Source organism: Amphiura filiformis, chromosome 17 (genome assembly GCF_039555335.1).
Source record: "Amphiura filiformis chromosome 17, Afil_fr2py, whole genome shotgun sequence".
Classification (NCBI taxonomy): Eukaryota; Metazoa; Echinodermata; class Ophiuroidea; order Amphilepidida; family Amphiuridae; genus Amphiura; species Amphiura filiformis.
The window spans coordinates 63233332-63250149 of NC_092644.1; the positions used below are offsets into that span (position 1 = coordinate 63233332).

At 34.7% G+C, this 16818-nt stretch overlaps 1 protein-coding gene across 6 annotated transcripts in view; it reads right to left on the reverse strand.

Moving 5' to 3' along the window:
* Positions 1-13394, reverse strand: part of LOC140138146 (axotactin-like) — a 44888-nt gene extending 31494 nt beyond the window's left edge. For 4 of the 6 annotated variants that reach the window (XM_072160076.1, XM_072160074.1, XM_072160073.1 and 1 more), the window contains exon 1: positions 13044-13393. In XM_072160076.1, coding sequence (XP_072016177.1) covers positions 13044-13363 — 320 coding nt within the window. In that variant the 5' untranslated portion in view covers positions 13364-13393. Of the gene's footprint in view, positions 1-13043 lie in introns of all 6 variants that reach the window. The other 2 variants (XM_072160078.1, XM_072160077.1) reach the window with 1 other exon arrangement.
* Between the last annotated feature and the right edge of the window lie 3424 nt (positions 13395-16818).

A 16818-nucleotide genomic window follows, 5' to 3' on the forward strand; every position in this document is an offset into this window, starting at 1 on the left:
CTAAAGAGTACAGGTATTGACTGCTTGTCTTAATTTTGACATTTTTGTTTTTATTTGAGATATACAGGGGTGAACACAACTGGTACCTTAATTCTTTGGCTTACTGTATTCAGATGAATCAGATCAATATATGTTTGGTAAAATCAGATATGAACTTTATTGATCCCGGGCGATGACCAATGAGAGATAGTCTTTATAGGTGCTCATAGAATTTGCTAATGTGAAAATACATGTTCACAAGTTATTCATTGAGCCTCAAGTTTCCGCAGTATCCCCTTGATAGTTATTACGAAGTCACTGTCAAGATGTAAACTAACTAAATGTCAAATAAAATGTACAAAATGTTTGGTAGGAATGTTAATTACAAATACATAGAAAACCTATTTGAGACCTGTTTTTTTTTAAATCTAATTTTGATCTTCACAAACTTTGAACTTTCGATAACAGTACTGTTCTCTTGATTACAAGTGGCTCGTATACCCTCTCCTATGTTATTGTCATTAACATAGACAAGCAGAGGGCTGACAAACCATATTGGCATCAAAGCACCAGTGTTGACATCGAAAACGGGAGTTTGTAAATATCAAAATGCGATTTACCAACTTATTTAGTTTGGAAACGTGTTTAGTATATACCATTTCCGAAATAATTATCTTGTTCAATTACAATGGCATTAGGAAATGTAATCACGACACATAAATTAGTGTGAGTAATGCATAAGCTTACATGTACATGTACATTTCTTATTCCTGAACACTATCTTAGCATTAAAGCATGCCATGTGCTGACTCATGATTCCATGTTTGGGAAAGACCGACACTTAGCTTGTTAGTCTATTTTAGGTCTACTCAAAGGTTATACGTTCATTTGTGAGCAGAATGTACGAGTATTTAGTGTTTTTAGGTGTATATATACTGTACCGGTCTTTTGATCATACCTAGTTTGTTTGTTTGTTTATTTATTTATTTATTTATTTATTTATTTATCTATTTATTTATTTATTTATTTATTTATTTATTTATTTATTTATTTATTTATTTATTTATTTATTTATCTATTTATTTATTTGGTGTTTGTTTGTTTATTTATTTATTTATTTATTTAATTATTTATTTGCACTTTCAGTACAGGGTAGCTCCTTCAGTTACAAAGCACTGCTATTCTAGTAGGCCAATCAAAATTTAAAAAAACACCCACCACTAATTGTAACAGAAACATATTAAAATTCCCCAAAAGTCCAAGTACTGGAACAGTGCCTAATTTGCATAAATCCAAAATGGCCGCTTATGCAGGGGTGAAATTTCAAATTTGGTCAATTATTGTTAAAAACTATACGAATGTATCCCTTTCGCCATAAGGATTCAGAAAAAGTAAAGTTTGACCTATCTCCGATATACATTTATTGAGTTATGGGGGAAAGGTCAAATGTCAAATTGGTTTATTTTTGCCAAAGGAACAATTTGAGACCAATTTGATTAAAATTGGAGCATATTTTCATTGTAAACGACTGTCGACCCCAAAATTTGACCTTTTTGCCAATAACTCAAGAACTGTACGTCGGGAGACTGGTCATTTTCCTTAATTTGATTGGCCAATAGGTGCCCTGTTACAGATGTATTTTTGGCACTATAAATTTTTTATAACCCTGTAGTCATGGTAGTAGTGTAATGTGCATTCGCAAGTAGGTCGCAAGTAGGCCTAATGATTAAGATTACAAGATTGGGATATTATAGAGAATTAGAGATAATAGAAAGAGATAATTAGTAAAGACAGACTGAGAGGAGAGAGACTCATTGAAAAACGGACTCTCACTGTTGGTGCAAGTGCCTGTATTACTCGCACGTCTTTGACAACGGAAAAGTAAACTTAAAGCCTTAATGTACGATCTTTTTTCAGAATATACCTTTATTTTTTTTAACCGATTTTTTTGGCATATATGTAGTCTAATACTTACACATGTTCCAACTTACATCTATGAGCAAACTGTCAAATTCGCCCTATTTGTAGTAAAACGGGATAATTTTCTGTTGGTCCGACACATTATTATAATATTTCTGACGATCGCAAATCTTAATCTCCTACGAAGCCAGTGGAGGAAGCGTAACCAAACTGGCTACGTAGGAGACTAACTCTGAGGCCGCACTCGGCGTCCTAATCCAAAAAGTGCGAGATATTTCGAGTGATAGAGGTGAAGTTTATGATGTTGTTTCTTTGCAAATTTCCAATGTTTTTCGCGTCCAAATGTATTGGGAACTTTCATTATGATTGCATATTTGGAAGAAATATCATTTTGGAAGAAAAAAAGAAAAATCTAAAAATTTAAAAAGATCGTACATTAAGGCTTTAACCGGATACGTTGCAATCGTACGTATCAACATTGCAGTAATTTACTGGCTAGATTTTATGTCGTATTCACACCAAATCACTACGTAAAATTGCAATATGAGTTCCAGTTAGAGATAGATGGCCCAGTTTATGCAATAGCTAAATTTGGCAGAGCGGGCAGAGAGTAGCCTATTATGTCAACCTATTATGTGAGTTTAAGGTGAAAGCTATTTTTCAAAGGCTAGTTGAAAACTGACATAACTAATACCACAGTGACTAAAACATAGGCTAAAACTGACCTTCTAATTATGCGTCCGTGCATGCTGACCTCATACAGTCTACATTTAATATCACAATTTGACCCTAATCAATTAGACATAGGACAATGTTTGTCACTGTCAATGGCCTACACCGAATTGGATTCGAGAATCATTTTATTTTTTATTTTCGCAAACTCAAATGCCGATTAGGCAGTATGCAAAACCTTGCCGGCGATCAGGCCTTTACTTCATTAAAAACAATCATATATAGGCCTATACAGGGAGTCTTAGACAAAACTGTATCGTCGGAAACTTAAATATTTAGGTATTTTAATGCCTGAACCAAACATAATTAAATAGTTATGTGATGGTTATTGAGGAATAAAACAGTTACAACAAGAATTTTGACAATTGACATCTTCATTCTTGAAATAAGAATTTTACAAAAATACCTCATTTATTTTCAAACTGTTCCTCGGATTCAAGTGTCAGTCAATGATAATTAACGCCTCATGAGCAGCGAGTAAGATTACTATTCCGATGCATCGGTTTGAAAATGAGGTATTTTCGTAAATTCTTATATAGGGGGCAATTGTCAAAATTCACAAAGTATGTGATAGCTGTTTTATATCAATTACATCTGTTTTACAAACTATAATAAACATCTAAAAAAAGTAACTAACCCCCTTAAATAATGACCAATCCATTATTCAAAAACAGGTGATTGTATTACAAATCTGCAAAATGCGTTGGAAGCGGAATTTATTTCTGCATATTTTGACACCTCATTTGTAGCAATTGACTAAATATTGACGTCACAGCGTACATTTAAATCAATGTAGCCCAAGATTTGAAAGTTGCAGTAAATTCTATTGATTTTGCATTCAGTGTAATGGAAGGAAATCTGTGTAATGATATCTGAGTGTTTTTGTATTGTAACATTTATATGTAAGTGCAACTTTCAAATCTGGAGCTCACTACATTAAATTGACCGGTATTTTATTGTTTTCCGGGCTATCGTATCAAATGCGCAGAAATAAATTCTGCTTCCAACGCACTTTACAGATTTGTAATACAATAGCGCCATTTTGAATAATGGCCATTATCTAAGGGGGTTAGTTACTTTTTTGAGATGTTTACATAACACACTTTAGCCTATTACTCTTATACGGGAGTTCGTGATGCATGGTGAACAAGATATAAGAAGGTCAATATCTCACTTTAATCATTTTGGCCTAATTCTTAACACTATTAAATATATATTATAATCATCTTCAATAAATGATGGGTTTGATCTAACAAGGTGACACAAAAATGACATGTGCATGTAAAGGCCAAGTCAAAGTTAGACTGAGTTGTATTTTCAATATTTAACATAATACGAGGGGGCGGGTGTAAGAGTACATCGTAAGCAAGATATGATGACTAACGTGAACGCGACTTCCTGTACCGTTATTGGATTATTCAAACCAACTCACCATTGACGGTGCAACATGTCACTGTCACTTCAAACACTCGCCTTTGCAACGTCTAAGTTCGTGAACTATAACATTCATCGATCATCGAACTAAGTTTTTAACATGACCCAGTATTGCAGGGTACGAGTTTTATTCCTCAAGAATACAATAGCGTATCGGGGTTTATAAATTTATAAAAGTTTGTAACAGTTCAAAGTTTAGGATTCAAGTCACTGAACCACGACAAAGGAGATTGCAATAATTCGTTTCTTGACCCAAAAGTTGTATTTTTTCAATTTTAAAAAATCTTGAGAGAAGCCAACCATTAAGGTGTTATTTTGGTTCAAGCACGTATTTCAAGCAAGGGATATCCCATCTCATATTAGAATATGACGCTTGGATTCTGCTGAATGGTTAAAATTTGTATTCTTAGTCGTATATTGTCTAGTAAACAATTATTTTGAGGTATGGCTGGTTGATATTACGATTTAAGCGTCAGAGGTTTTAGTCTCTTCCGTATTGCGTTCGATTGTGTCGATTATTTCAATATGGTAGGCCTACCCCCCCCCCCTCCCCCACATTACACATGCCAGATTTTGGGGAACCCCAAAATGTGTAAAACCTAAAATTGTTAATCATGTGATGTGATCGCAGTGAGCAGAAAATATTTGTATATTTGAACCTCTCTTACCAGGTTTGTACAACTTTTTAGGGTGTAATGTCGAAACGGTGCCCAAATATCTGTGCCAAAATCTTTGCGCCCCTTGCCTTTTGGTCTGCCTAAAAATATTTGCCCCCCCCCCCACCTCTTTGGGCATGCCAGAACATATTTCCACCTATACTTCATCGCTCCAGGTGCATATAATTATTGCGCCACCCCTAAGTGTCATATAACATTTAACTTACAAATAACATTTAACAAATTTTCATTTTTATATTCAGTATTGTCTTAAATTCAACTCCAAGATCTGTGGTTGAGATTAATGTCGACTTTGGTGTGTTGTGCATGGGAGTGTGTGGGATATTTCGCTGAGATATAATTATTACTTTTTATGTATCTATTTATTTTTTTCGCAGAAGAGCAGATAAGGCAATATCAATTGATTATATTCTACAATCACATTCATATTAAAGAATGTATTCAACTATCTTTAGCCTTTTTTATTACACAGACTAAGAATCTACTATCGTTTCCGGCTCATACATGTCAGTTAGCTCCCACAGATTGGCGAGTTCCAAAAGGGAAACACAAAATACAAAGCCGTAATATTAATGTAACACCATGTGTGCCAAGTCAAATCTCGGAATGAAACAGGTATTCTCATTGGATGATCCCAAAATGTGTTACGTCGTACCATATAAAACAGGTGTTCTTATTGGACATCCAAAAAATATAATTCAAGAGACAATTTTACAACAAGAATTAAATAGCTTTAGAAATACATTTTGTAATGCAGCTTACAAACTACTGAATATTTATAAGAAATCACGTTTGTCTCTGATTTCAATGATGATGAATTTGTTTAATGCATTTTGAAATAGTTTGACCTTGAAAAAAGCAAACCATATTCTATAGCTTCATTCTATGTGTGCAGTAAATGACAATTCTCTTAGCTTCAAGACAATGCTGGAAACCGTTATTGTCTTGAATAATGCCATGATGTTACCAAACCATTTGGCATTTGGCGGCAAACTAGTTGTATGCATGAAGTTAGAGGTTTAAAAAAAGAAGCTTTAGTTTTTAATAGTTGCTATTTTAAAATATTTAAGAGTATACATTTATTATCATCTAGCAAAATTTTACTGATAACGCGTTCATTGGAATAATGTCTGGTGTGATTAGACTTCTCATTTAGGTACTGGTTGCAAGGAGCATTACATATTTGGTCTGTCAAGGTCACGTACACTTCTCAAGGTTTCAACATCAATTTCTGGTACTTTGTATACGTGAGAAGTATGGATGGCGGAAACCTTCAAAATACGCCTAAGAATACGCCTAAGAATACGCCTAACCTTAGACGTCTAAGATGCAATCTTAGATGTCTAAGATGCATTCTTAGGCGTCTAAGATGCAATCTTAGGCGTCTAAGAATTTCGCGGTAGACTTAAATCAACGAATCACAGGACCAGAAATCCCAAACAACCAATCATCTTAGGCATATTCAATTATTGACCAATGAAATCTTAGACGCCTAAGATTTTACACGCCTAAGAATTCTTACACGTCTAAGATTGACCATTTGACCGTGACTAGTGATGGACGGTATCGCAAATTCGATCAAAACGTACGACGGACGCTGTGCGTTAGAGAATACTTCGGCTGGGTGGTGAAGGTGTTTTTAGTCAACTCCGTTTCTCTCCATAGCCATGGGCGTCAATCCCAGAGAGAAAGGGGTGATGGGGTAGGGTACATGTTCTCCCATCTTTCGGCACAATGGCCCACTTTTTTCATTTGCACATAATCTAGCAGTGATATTTTGTTTTTCTGATGACTTGCAGTTAATGTAAGATTTCTATTTCTGTGGCTATAGTGTAAATGATGATGATGACGATGATGGTGATGATGATGGTGTTGTTGTTGTTGTTGTTGTTGATGATGATGATGATGATGATGATGATGATGATTGATAATACAAATGATGTCAGATGATTATTAGAGTCGTGGTGGTGATGATGATGGCAGTGATGAGGATTTAATTTTATTTAGTATGAATTATCTTCACCCCCGCACCCACCTAGTCAATGTTGTTTTGATACTGAGATAGGAACGGACTACTATTGGCTCCAACATTGATTGGGGGGAGGAGGGGGTTGCAAGCAATATGAAACATTAATGTTTGCCACTCATGTTACTTGTAATGTTTAAACAAAGAGCACATGTCTATGGTGTATACATGTACCCTGCTCATTTTTCATGTATATGTTTTTTCTTAACTCGTGTGCTATGACTGAGCCAAAAGGACATCATCTCCAAATACACAGTTAAGAGACCTCGATGCCTCCATTCAACAAGAAAGTTAACCTGACGGTGTAGGGTATGATGCGTTTACATCCAATACGTTCAGAGGTCAATTTATGGGTGCACACACATTATAAGGTCAACCAACTATGTCTTTATAATTCGAACAGCATGTGACATATTTTCGCGAAGGCCCCCGGGCCAAGGCCAAATCGTCTTTTATAATTGAAGAGATCAGATATGCATAATTTCAGTCTGCAAGAAGACAAGAGGTCAAATTTGTCTATGTTAAAAATAGAATCATGGAGGTATATAAATATATGCTTGGCATGTTTGTTCCACTTTGTTGTTTGTGTATTAATTTTCATCATCATCATCATCATCATAATCATCATCATCATCATCATCATCATCGTCATCATCATCATTTATCATCATCATCGTCGTCGTCGTCGTCGTCGTCGTCTTCATCATCATCATCAACATTTAATACCTGACTACTACTAGCCACACCAAAACAGCACACCGAAAATAAAATCAAAACAGTTAATCAATTTTGCTGCAAGTTCAAAGAAAATTAATATACAAATATTTAAATTCGTGTTTTATTTAAACGTATAATTGTAATTTAAACACAACCATGACAACTGCTACATTAAGCTGAATTGAGCTATTTTGAAAAGAAATGTTGTTGCGGATTCTCTACCACACATTTCAAGCTGGATTGGCGCCAATGTCCATAGCAATGGAGGGTTATAATTTTCCCCAAGACGCTCCCGGATCCCCGGCATTGCCACTGAATTTAGAGCATGTTGTGGTTATTTAAAAGGTGCCCTGTCCCTTTTCGACCTGCCAAAATTGTTTGCACCCACCCTGTTTTATAAAAAAAAATGTCCCCGACGCAAATTTGACCCTCCACCACGCCACAGACCCTGTAGATGATGTTGAAGGCTATGTTGGCAACCTGCTCTATAACCTGGTACAAAATGGGTATCTGTAAATCTGGTAACGTATCGAAACCTATGGAAACGGGTGGAAATGGATGAAAAAGGATGGAAATGGGTAGGAACGGATGGAAATGGGTAAGAATGGATGGTAACGGGTCAAAATATTCCAACATGGATCGAAATTGATGCAAAGGTACTCGCAAAAACGTACAAAATAAACGAAGAAATTTTCAAATCACCGGCGCATAGGGAGAGCACGTCACCCAAGCAGTACATAGCATTGAGCCCTAATATGCATCGAGTAATTGTAGCTAATTGCATGGAGGAGAGTGTGTTGATTGTGACCGGAGGATTTTCATTATGCAAAAGTTTGTTTTGGTTAGTTGGTCAAGGTCACCGAGGTCATCATTTTATAATTTTAGACTTGGGCGGTAAAAGAATGCGTGGAGTTTATTAAAAGGGCATTTCGTGATCCACAGCTTCATCCCCCACTTTTCTCAAAAAAAGTTGAGATTTTTATATCACTGGAAACCTCTGGCTACATAATGTTTATGTACAAAAAAAATTCTTGCAGCTTAATTCGTTTAGCAAAGATATCGTGAAATTTGAATTTCGTTCTGGTGCACCAGAACGAAATTACAACACATGGTAATGTCATTGAGAAAAATGAAGTACAACTGTTTATTTAATTAATTAATTAATATCGTTTAATATTAATTAAAGAAGAAGAATTTGTTCTTTCTTTCTTTTCCTTCATGCGTTAATTGATTAATTAAAAGAAAATTGATTTTTTCTTTCTTTCTATTAAGTTTCTTATTGTTCTTTTTTCCTTCCATTATTTGAATTTTATTTGCATGAAAAGAAAAAGCAAGAAAGAAAGAAATTCAAAAATACGAAAGACAAAAAAAATAAATGAAGACACAGGATAAGAAAAGAAAGAAAACGAAAAATGAAAGACAAAATACCAAATATAAGAAAAAAGAAAAAAAAAGAAAGAGAAAGAAAGAAAGAAAAAGGAAAAGGCCAAAAAAAAAGCAATATGAATCAAAATTTAATGAGAGAGAGAGAAAGAATGAGAAAGAAATTAACATAGGTATTACCCCCATGAAATAAATAAAGAAAGAAAGAAAGAAAGAAAGAAAGAAAGAAAGAAAGAAAGAAAGAAAGAAAGAAAGAAAAAAAAAAAGACAAAAAAAAAAAAAAAGAAAGAAAGAAAGAAATAAAGAAAGAAAGAAAGAAAGAAAGAAAGAAAAAAAGAAAAGAAAGTAATAAAGAAAGAAAGAAAGAAAGAAATAAAGAAAGAAAGAAAAAAAATAAAGAGGGGAGAAACAGGGGGACAAGAGTTCTGACTGGGGACGCATTTTCCCCATCCCCCCCAGTGCCGCCACTGGAAAGAGAGTTTATTGATTGAATAATTAAATGAAGTTGAAGAAACTTGGTAGTGTTTTCCATGCCGAGAAGCATGCGAGAAGCTATTGGTATCACGTATCGCCTAGCACTAGCTAGTGGTGACGAGCTTTGTTTTTTGACCGACGGGTGAAACATATTTTGACGAATTTGAGCTCTTATTGTACTCATTTTGAGATGTTCGAGTCATATTTTGATTTATTCCGACCCATTTTCATCCTTTTCGATCCGTTCCTGTCCTATTTCCATCCATTTCCATCCTTTTCATCCATTTCCATACGTTTCCATACGTTTCGATACGTTACTAGATTTACAACTACCCGGTACAAAATGGGGCGGCGATTTGCCATTCTGCCGGATTAAATGGCACTTCTATTCGAAACTTATAGATAACCTGAACTGAACCAGAGATGACGGAACTGATTATCCCGTGGTACTTTCGATCACTGCGCATGGTATCTGTAATACGAGCTGCTAGTAGTCTTCCAAGGTGCTTTTAAGAGCTATCACATTGGTGATACCGTCCATCACTAAAATGTCAATCTTAGACGTGTAAGAATTCTTAGGCGTGTAAAATCTTAGGCGTCTAAGATTTCATTGGTCAATAATTGAATACGCCTTAGATGATTGGTTGTTTGGGATTTCTGGTCCTGTGATTCGTTGATTTAAGTCTACCGCGAAATTCTTAGACGCCTAAGATTGCATCTTAGACGCCTAAGAATGCATCTTAGACGTCTAAGGTTGCATCTTAGACGTCTAAGGTTAGGCGTATTCTTAGGCGTATTCTTAGGCGTATTTTGAAGGTTTCCGCCATCCATAGAGAAGTTCACTGAACGCCTTACATCTTGCTCATTTTAAGGAAGGATATGGATGACAACCAATTTTGTTTATTAATTTTGCATAAAATTATAAGGACCCATATGCTTCACCCTGTCGAGATGTCACATCTGAGATTGCATAGGAACTTTATTTGGTGTAAATTGATTATTGCAATGTTGGTTCTTCAAATTCTGTCTATTTCAACAGGTAAACGTTTGTCTTGCAATGGTCAATACGCATCGCAATAACCAATCATGACGATATTAATGTATACCATAGTACCCCGGCCGAAACCCTACATATCCAAGCCTATAGATCCAAGTAAAACGTTGAAATTAGTTAAATAGTTAAGAAGCAAGGGAAATCCCATACAGTTTTTGTGATTAAGGTCTAGTTGGTGTCAAAAATGCACCTTGTTCAGGAAAGAGTTGAGGTCATACAGGGGTCAAATTTCAAAATCATGCATTCTGATCATAACAATTCAGACAAATTATGGTTTGACCTAGCTGAGATGTATGGTTCTAGAGTTATAAAAGGTCATCAAAGGTCATATGTTGGGCTAACAAACGATTAAAACCTAAAAAGACCCGATTTTCATAAACATTGTCTTTAATTGTACAATTTTTTATACCAATTTAAATAAAGAATAGTTTGCATCATCTAGGATGTCTCGTTACATAGGTAACCGGGTGAAAGCATATTTTGCTTATAATCGTAAACTATACCTCGCAGATATAGGCCAAACTGTATTTTTTCTGAATCGATATTATCAGAGGAATACTTTTGTGTGCATGGTTTAAAAAAATACCGATTGAACCGTATTAACCTTACCCTATTTGGCGATTTTACATGTAACAATATATTTTAGGAGGTTCAAACTATTTTTAATTTGAATTTTTGTTGCAAGACAAACAATTTGAAACCATGTTGATCAAAATCATAGCTTTGTTTAGGTTTAGACCTCTGTGGAGCGAAAAATGCGATCTTTGACCTTAAATATCCAAAGTTTTAATCAAAATTGGAAAAAATCATTTTTTGATCCTTTTGGGGGCAATATTTTTAAAACGAAGGAAAAAACTGAGAAACCCCTTTCTAGTTTTATGTCTTTAAAACACATTAGCAATTTTCGTCGATTTGGATATTTAGGGTATACGGTATCTGTTATGACGAACCGAAAAAATGGCATGGAAAATCAATTTTGGTGCTTTTCTCAAAAACTACTCATTTTTTGTAGAAATCTGCTGTGCTATTTTAATTTCTTGCATCACTTCTTTTCTGAAAATGTATACTTTTATGTACTTATCAGCATTACTTTTAAAGATACAAAGTAAAACAATATCTAAAATTTCCTGCCACCTTAAATCGTGCTTAGAACACTTATGAAATAAGTCATGATCTACATAACTTATAAACCATCAAATTATTTGGTCTACGCAGTCATGCTAACTAGTGAGTATGTACAAGTTCATATTTGCTTATACATACCGGAATTAATTGATTTTGTAATTTATTTAGTTATGATGAGTAAGGTCTGATGGAGCTACCGGTGTAACCAACCCACGGCTTTAGCTGACTGACTAGCTGACTGACATTGACCTTGCGCTCAGTTCAAATTTTATTTTTTATTACCCTGGGAATTATTAATAATAATTATAATAAACTAAACGAGTTTTTGGCAGGCCGAGAGGGAAAAATTTTTGGCAGGCAGAGAGGAGGGGGCAAGCGATTTTTGGCATTCCATTTGGAAATTTTAACCCCCGGCTCATAATTATTGAACAGTCCCTTAAATGGAACTTAAAGCCCTTTCTAAAATCTGACGCCGAGCAAAAATATTATGTGTCTTGTTTTGTCCTACTGCCATGATCATAAATGCTGGTCACATCAAACACATTTTGAGAATGACTCCTAAACTATAACGATTACAAATAATTTTTGCAATGTTATTTTAGTTATTCAGTAAACTAACAATAACATTAATTTCATCAAAACAAACCATATAATTTGAACCTTTGAAACAATTGTAAAAAAAAAGATAAGTAACGTACAATCTGCGCCAGATCAGAGAATCTATAAGTATTTCCCAGAAAATGTAAAATCGTGGATTAAAGCATATACAAGCACAAAGAGTACATGTATATAATTCTTTGCGGTGAAATTATGTTACTCATGTCAGATGTAAATAACATGTTTAATTTGTGTTTCTAGAAATTTGCTTACGTCACATCCGGGACAGAACATAGGCCTAATTAGCAATAATTAGGCCTATAGGAAATGAATGTGCGTAAAGATCTAAGTAAAAAAAAACCCGTATTATTTTGTATTTTACATGAATTCAGAAAATACATAGTGTTCAATTGCTACTATTTTATTCATTATTTGGGCCCCTGTTTTATTTCTAGTTTTATGGATATAATCAATATAATTTTCGCCAACTACGTAAGTTTGACTTATGCAAATTTCGCATTTCTTATCGTAAAATGGGGTTATGAATAAAGTTACGCATTCATCTTCAGTGAAGGCGCGTGTATTCAAAATGGCGGTCTGTGTGAAATAAAAACGTGCTTTTTTCTAAAGGCCTGTCATCGCCGCCATTTTGATTTTGTAACCTGTGGGATATTTTGAATCCGAGAAGAATGTCTCGTTTAAAATGTATTACAACGTAGCGTAGTAACATCGTAATTTTGATTTTAATTTTTTAGGAGCATTCTTCAATTTAAAGTTTTCAAGCATATGGCTTTTATTTTAACAAACTGCACTATGAAATTAGCGAATCGCCCGACATTTCACGTTCATTTAACGCCCGCGTTTTTACAAGTGCACCGAGGTACTTTTCATAATCAGTAGGATTTTACTAGCTTTGGGTACTTACGTTTCGACGAATGTTTCAAATACATGTGTTGCTTGTAGTTTAGCTCCTTTTAGTTCAATCCAAAAGTTGTAAACCGCTTCTCCTGAGGATCTATTGTTAAAATGGTGAAGCAAAAGTAAGGCATCGCTGCGGACACTTTTAAATCTAAAAGATGCCCCTTGTCGGCCATCGGGTGTCCAGTTAGGCAAGTACTGTGAATAGGCGTTATCCGGATCAGAAAAAGTTACACAATTTACATGGCAAAGAAAAGTTACGAAAGTTAAGAAAAGTAATGAAATTCCGGCTGTGGGAAGAGCCGTCGAGAGGCACGTGTAAGCCATGGCAGCTCTGGGGGGAAAGAGACTCTGAGTTAGCTTGCTTATTTCTTATCCGGGGTTCAACGGGAAGAACTTATTAGTTCATGTAATTACTTCGGATCCACGCAACGGATATCTTTATTTTATCTTTTACACTTAAATGAAAGATTCAATCTATATACATGTTTTTGTATGGACATAATGCTATCAAAGTGTTAATTGTCAGTTGCTATTGTTCTTTTACGAATAGTTGTTTTATAGACAAGCACAAGTATATTGAGTTTTACAGACGAGCACATGTATATTGAGTTTAAATATAACAGGTCATTTTATATAAACAGCAGCCATTTTGAAACGATAAAACATCAAATACAATTATTAGACAGTAGGCCCTATGTTGGTGCAAGCATGCTGCAGCTAGAGCCAATTGAAAGTGCTTATACTCGTATACATGTTATACTTCAGTACAAATTTAAGTAGGCCTATGAAATTTAATGACAATTAGGCCCTATGCTATGCATTTTGCAACGAAAGGGGCATTTGGATAATCCGTCAAACCTAGACTATTTCATATACATTTGTTTGCTTGCATTTGTACTGTCTAATAACGAACCCCTACCATGAATAAGCTAATGTGTTTTCATGTCAAGAAACACAATTCATTCTTTATGCCTGGGCATCATTCCGTCAAAATCCAAAACATGCAAAAGGGAACATGATATCAATGATGGATGTAACCTGGGCCATACCACAGATCCTGGAAAGAAACAGAAGTTATTTATGCGGGACATCCAAAAAGTAGGCCTATATTTATTTCGAAAGAAAAGTGCGCTTGCAAACCCCCTAAAATTGCCTATTTTGGACTTTTTGAATGCCTTATCACCAAAAGGCGGATTTATTGTTAAAATTTTTCCGACTTTTGGACCTTTTTATTTGAAAAATAAGAAAAATGGTTTAAGGGTATTTGTATTCCCGCATATAGGCCTATCAAGAATTTTGGATGTGCATTTGATCTTTGACTGTACATTCGGCCTACTCAGACACTAAATTGACGTTGATTCTGAAAACATGAATCCTTGGCCTGCTTTCAAACCATACACGGTCAGTGCATGGATATTACATATCCGGTTTGGAGCTTCCTACAATTTCCCCTTAAGTTACATTTTTTGTATCCTTTAAAATGCGCTGCTATGATTAAAAGGCCATGTCGTGATCCACAGCCTCATCCCCCCACTTTTCTCAAAAAAGTTGAGATTTTTATATCACTGGAAACCTCTGGCTACATAATGTTTATGTACAAACATTTCTTGCAGATTAATTCGTTTAGCAAATAATCGTCAAATTTGAATTATACGTTATGCATGGTATACCAGAACGAAATTTATAACAGTGGCATATGGGGCAGTGTAATACACATAATCCTGCATAACTCGCAAACGCAAAATCGGAATCAACTGAAATTTTGGGAATAAGCCTTTTTCGTGGACACAGGACATCTACTGACAAATGTCATTAAAGACGATGCTAGGATCACGAAATACTCTTTTAAGTATAAGTATAACAGGTATAACATAGTACATAATATAGTACATGACGCTATGTGGTGATATTTGAGTAAGCAGTTTGTCCAATGATTTTAGCATCCTTACATCTCAAATGATAAAAGTAGAATTGGTTCAATTTTTTCTATTCCCCTCCCCATGCTCTCCACGAGGGGTCAAAGGTCATAATGGGGCCAAAATGTAATATGTCTGGTATCATGTTGTCCTCAAATTTTACTCTCATTGCTAGGAATAAAAATGTAAATTGTCATATTGCACCGTTAGTTCATGAGCTATAATAGAGTAAATTAGGTCAAATCTCAAATACAGGGTGTCCCATAAAAAGGTTACATGTAGAAAATTGACCGCATTTGGCAATGGTACAACAAAACATGTGCCTCTCGACGGCTCTTCCCACAGCCGCAATTTCATTACTTTTCTAAACTTTCGTAACTTTTCTTTGTCATGTCATTTTCAGATCCTTATTGTCTGCCAACTTTCAACTCCGTTAAGGTGGTACTACACCCCTTGATAAATTTGTGATTATTTTTGCATTTTTCACAACAAAAAAACACACTGGTAACAAAAGTTATGTATATTATAGGACCAAGGAATCCAGTTACTACACTGAAATTTCAGGGAATCAAGACAAGCGGTGCGTTATTTATGATAAGAAAAGAGGTACCACTAGAATGTACCTCATTTCTTAACATATATAATGAATCACTTGTCTTGAATCACTGAAATTTCAGTGAAGTAGGGCCTAATTGGATTCTTTGCCCCTCTAATATACATTACTTTTGTTACCAGTGTAAGTTATTTTTGAGAAAAATGCAAAATTAGTTATAAAATTTATCAGGGGTGCAGTACCACCTTAAAAGCTTTAGGCGGGTGCGGCGTGCCGCACCTGCCCTGTATTCTCTGACTATTGACCTACTTTCTCACATGCCGCAGTGTTGAGAAAATATTCGTGCCGGTTATATCCCAAACACCCACAGAGGTGATAGTTTACGGCGAGTTTTGTAATTATTACTTATTTTGATATGTAAGTAATACGATAAAGTCGTCATAGGCAGTAATGTGTTTGTATTAAAAGAAATAACAAAAATAATTATTTAAGTAATAGAAATACTATTTGGAAATTGCAGCAAGATTTGCAGATGTTTTTATTTGAACAGTACCAGTTCACCAGTTTTACTAGTTTTCCTAATCTTTGGGCTACATTAATAGCATCGAGAAGGTCATATACTGATAGCTTCGGCATGTACTTAAATACAGCTTGTATGTGCATTGTGTTCAGTGTGTACATAGTGTACATTTGAATTTACTTTTCAAATCTTGTGACAAATAGTGCTTGCTGATGATTGTATAAGGTATTATAGACAAATTATTAGAATGCATGTGCACCAGTAGAAATGGCCCAGGTTGAATAAAATAAATAAACATATGAATGAATATTTTATTCCCTGGATTATTTTTGTTGGGACAAAATAATGATATAGTTTGACGCTTTGAAATACAGTTATGTTAATCATAATAAAGTTACAAAGTTAAAAAATAATATCGAAATATTGTAAAATCAAACTTTTCCCCTCATAAATTGTATCAAAACAACATATTGAGGAAATTGATATGACAGATTTTTAAACTTTGATATGGAAAGATACCCCAGCCCTGTTGTCTCACCAGAGAAGATGAGCAGAAGTCTTTCTATATGATGATAAAAAATCATGATGATTACGAAAATGTTTTAAATAACTATTATCTACAAAAGTTTTATAACAATGTTTTATATAAAATGTTAACATAACGTCTTCTGTTATGATGTGAAGGGTTAATATAAAAACAGGGAAAATCTGTTCCAACTGACCAGCAGAGAACAAAGGATAAGCAATAGATAAGATTAAAATCAAGGAAAATATGACACAACCTCCAATG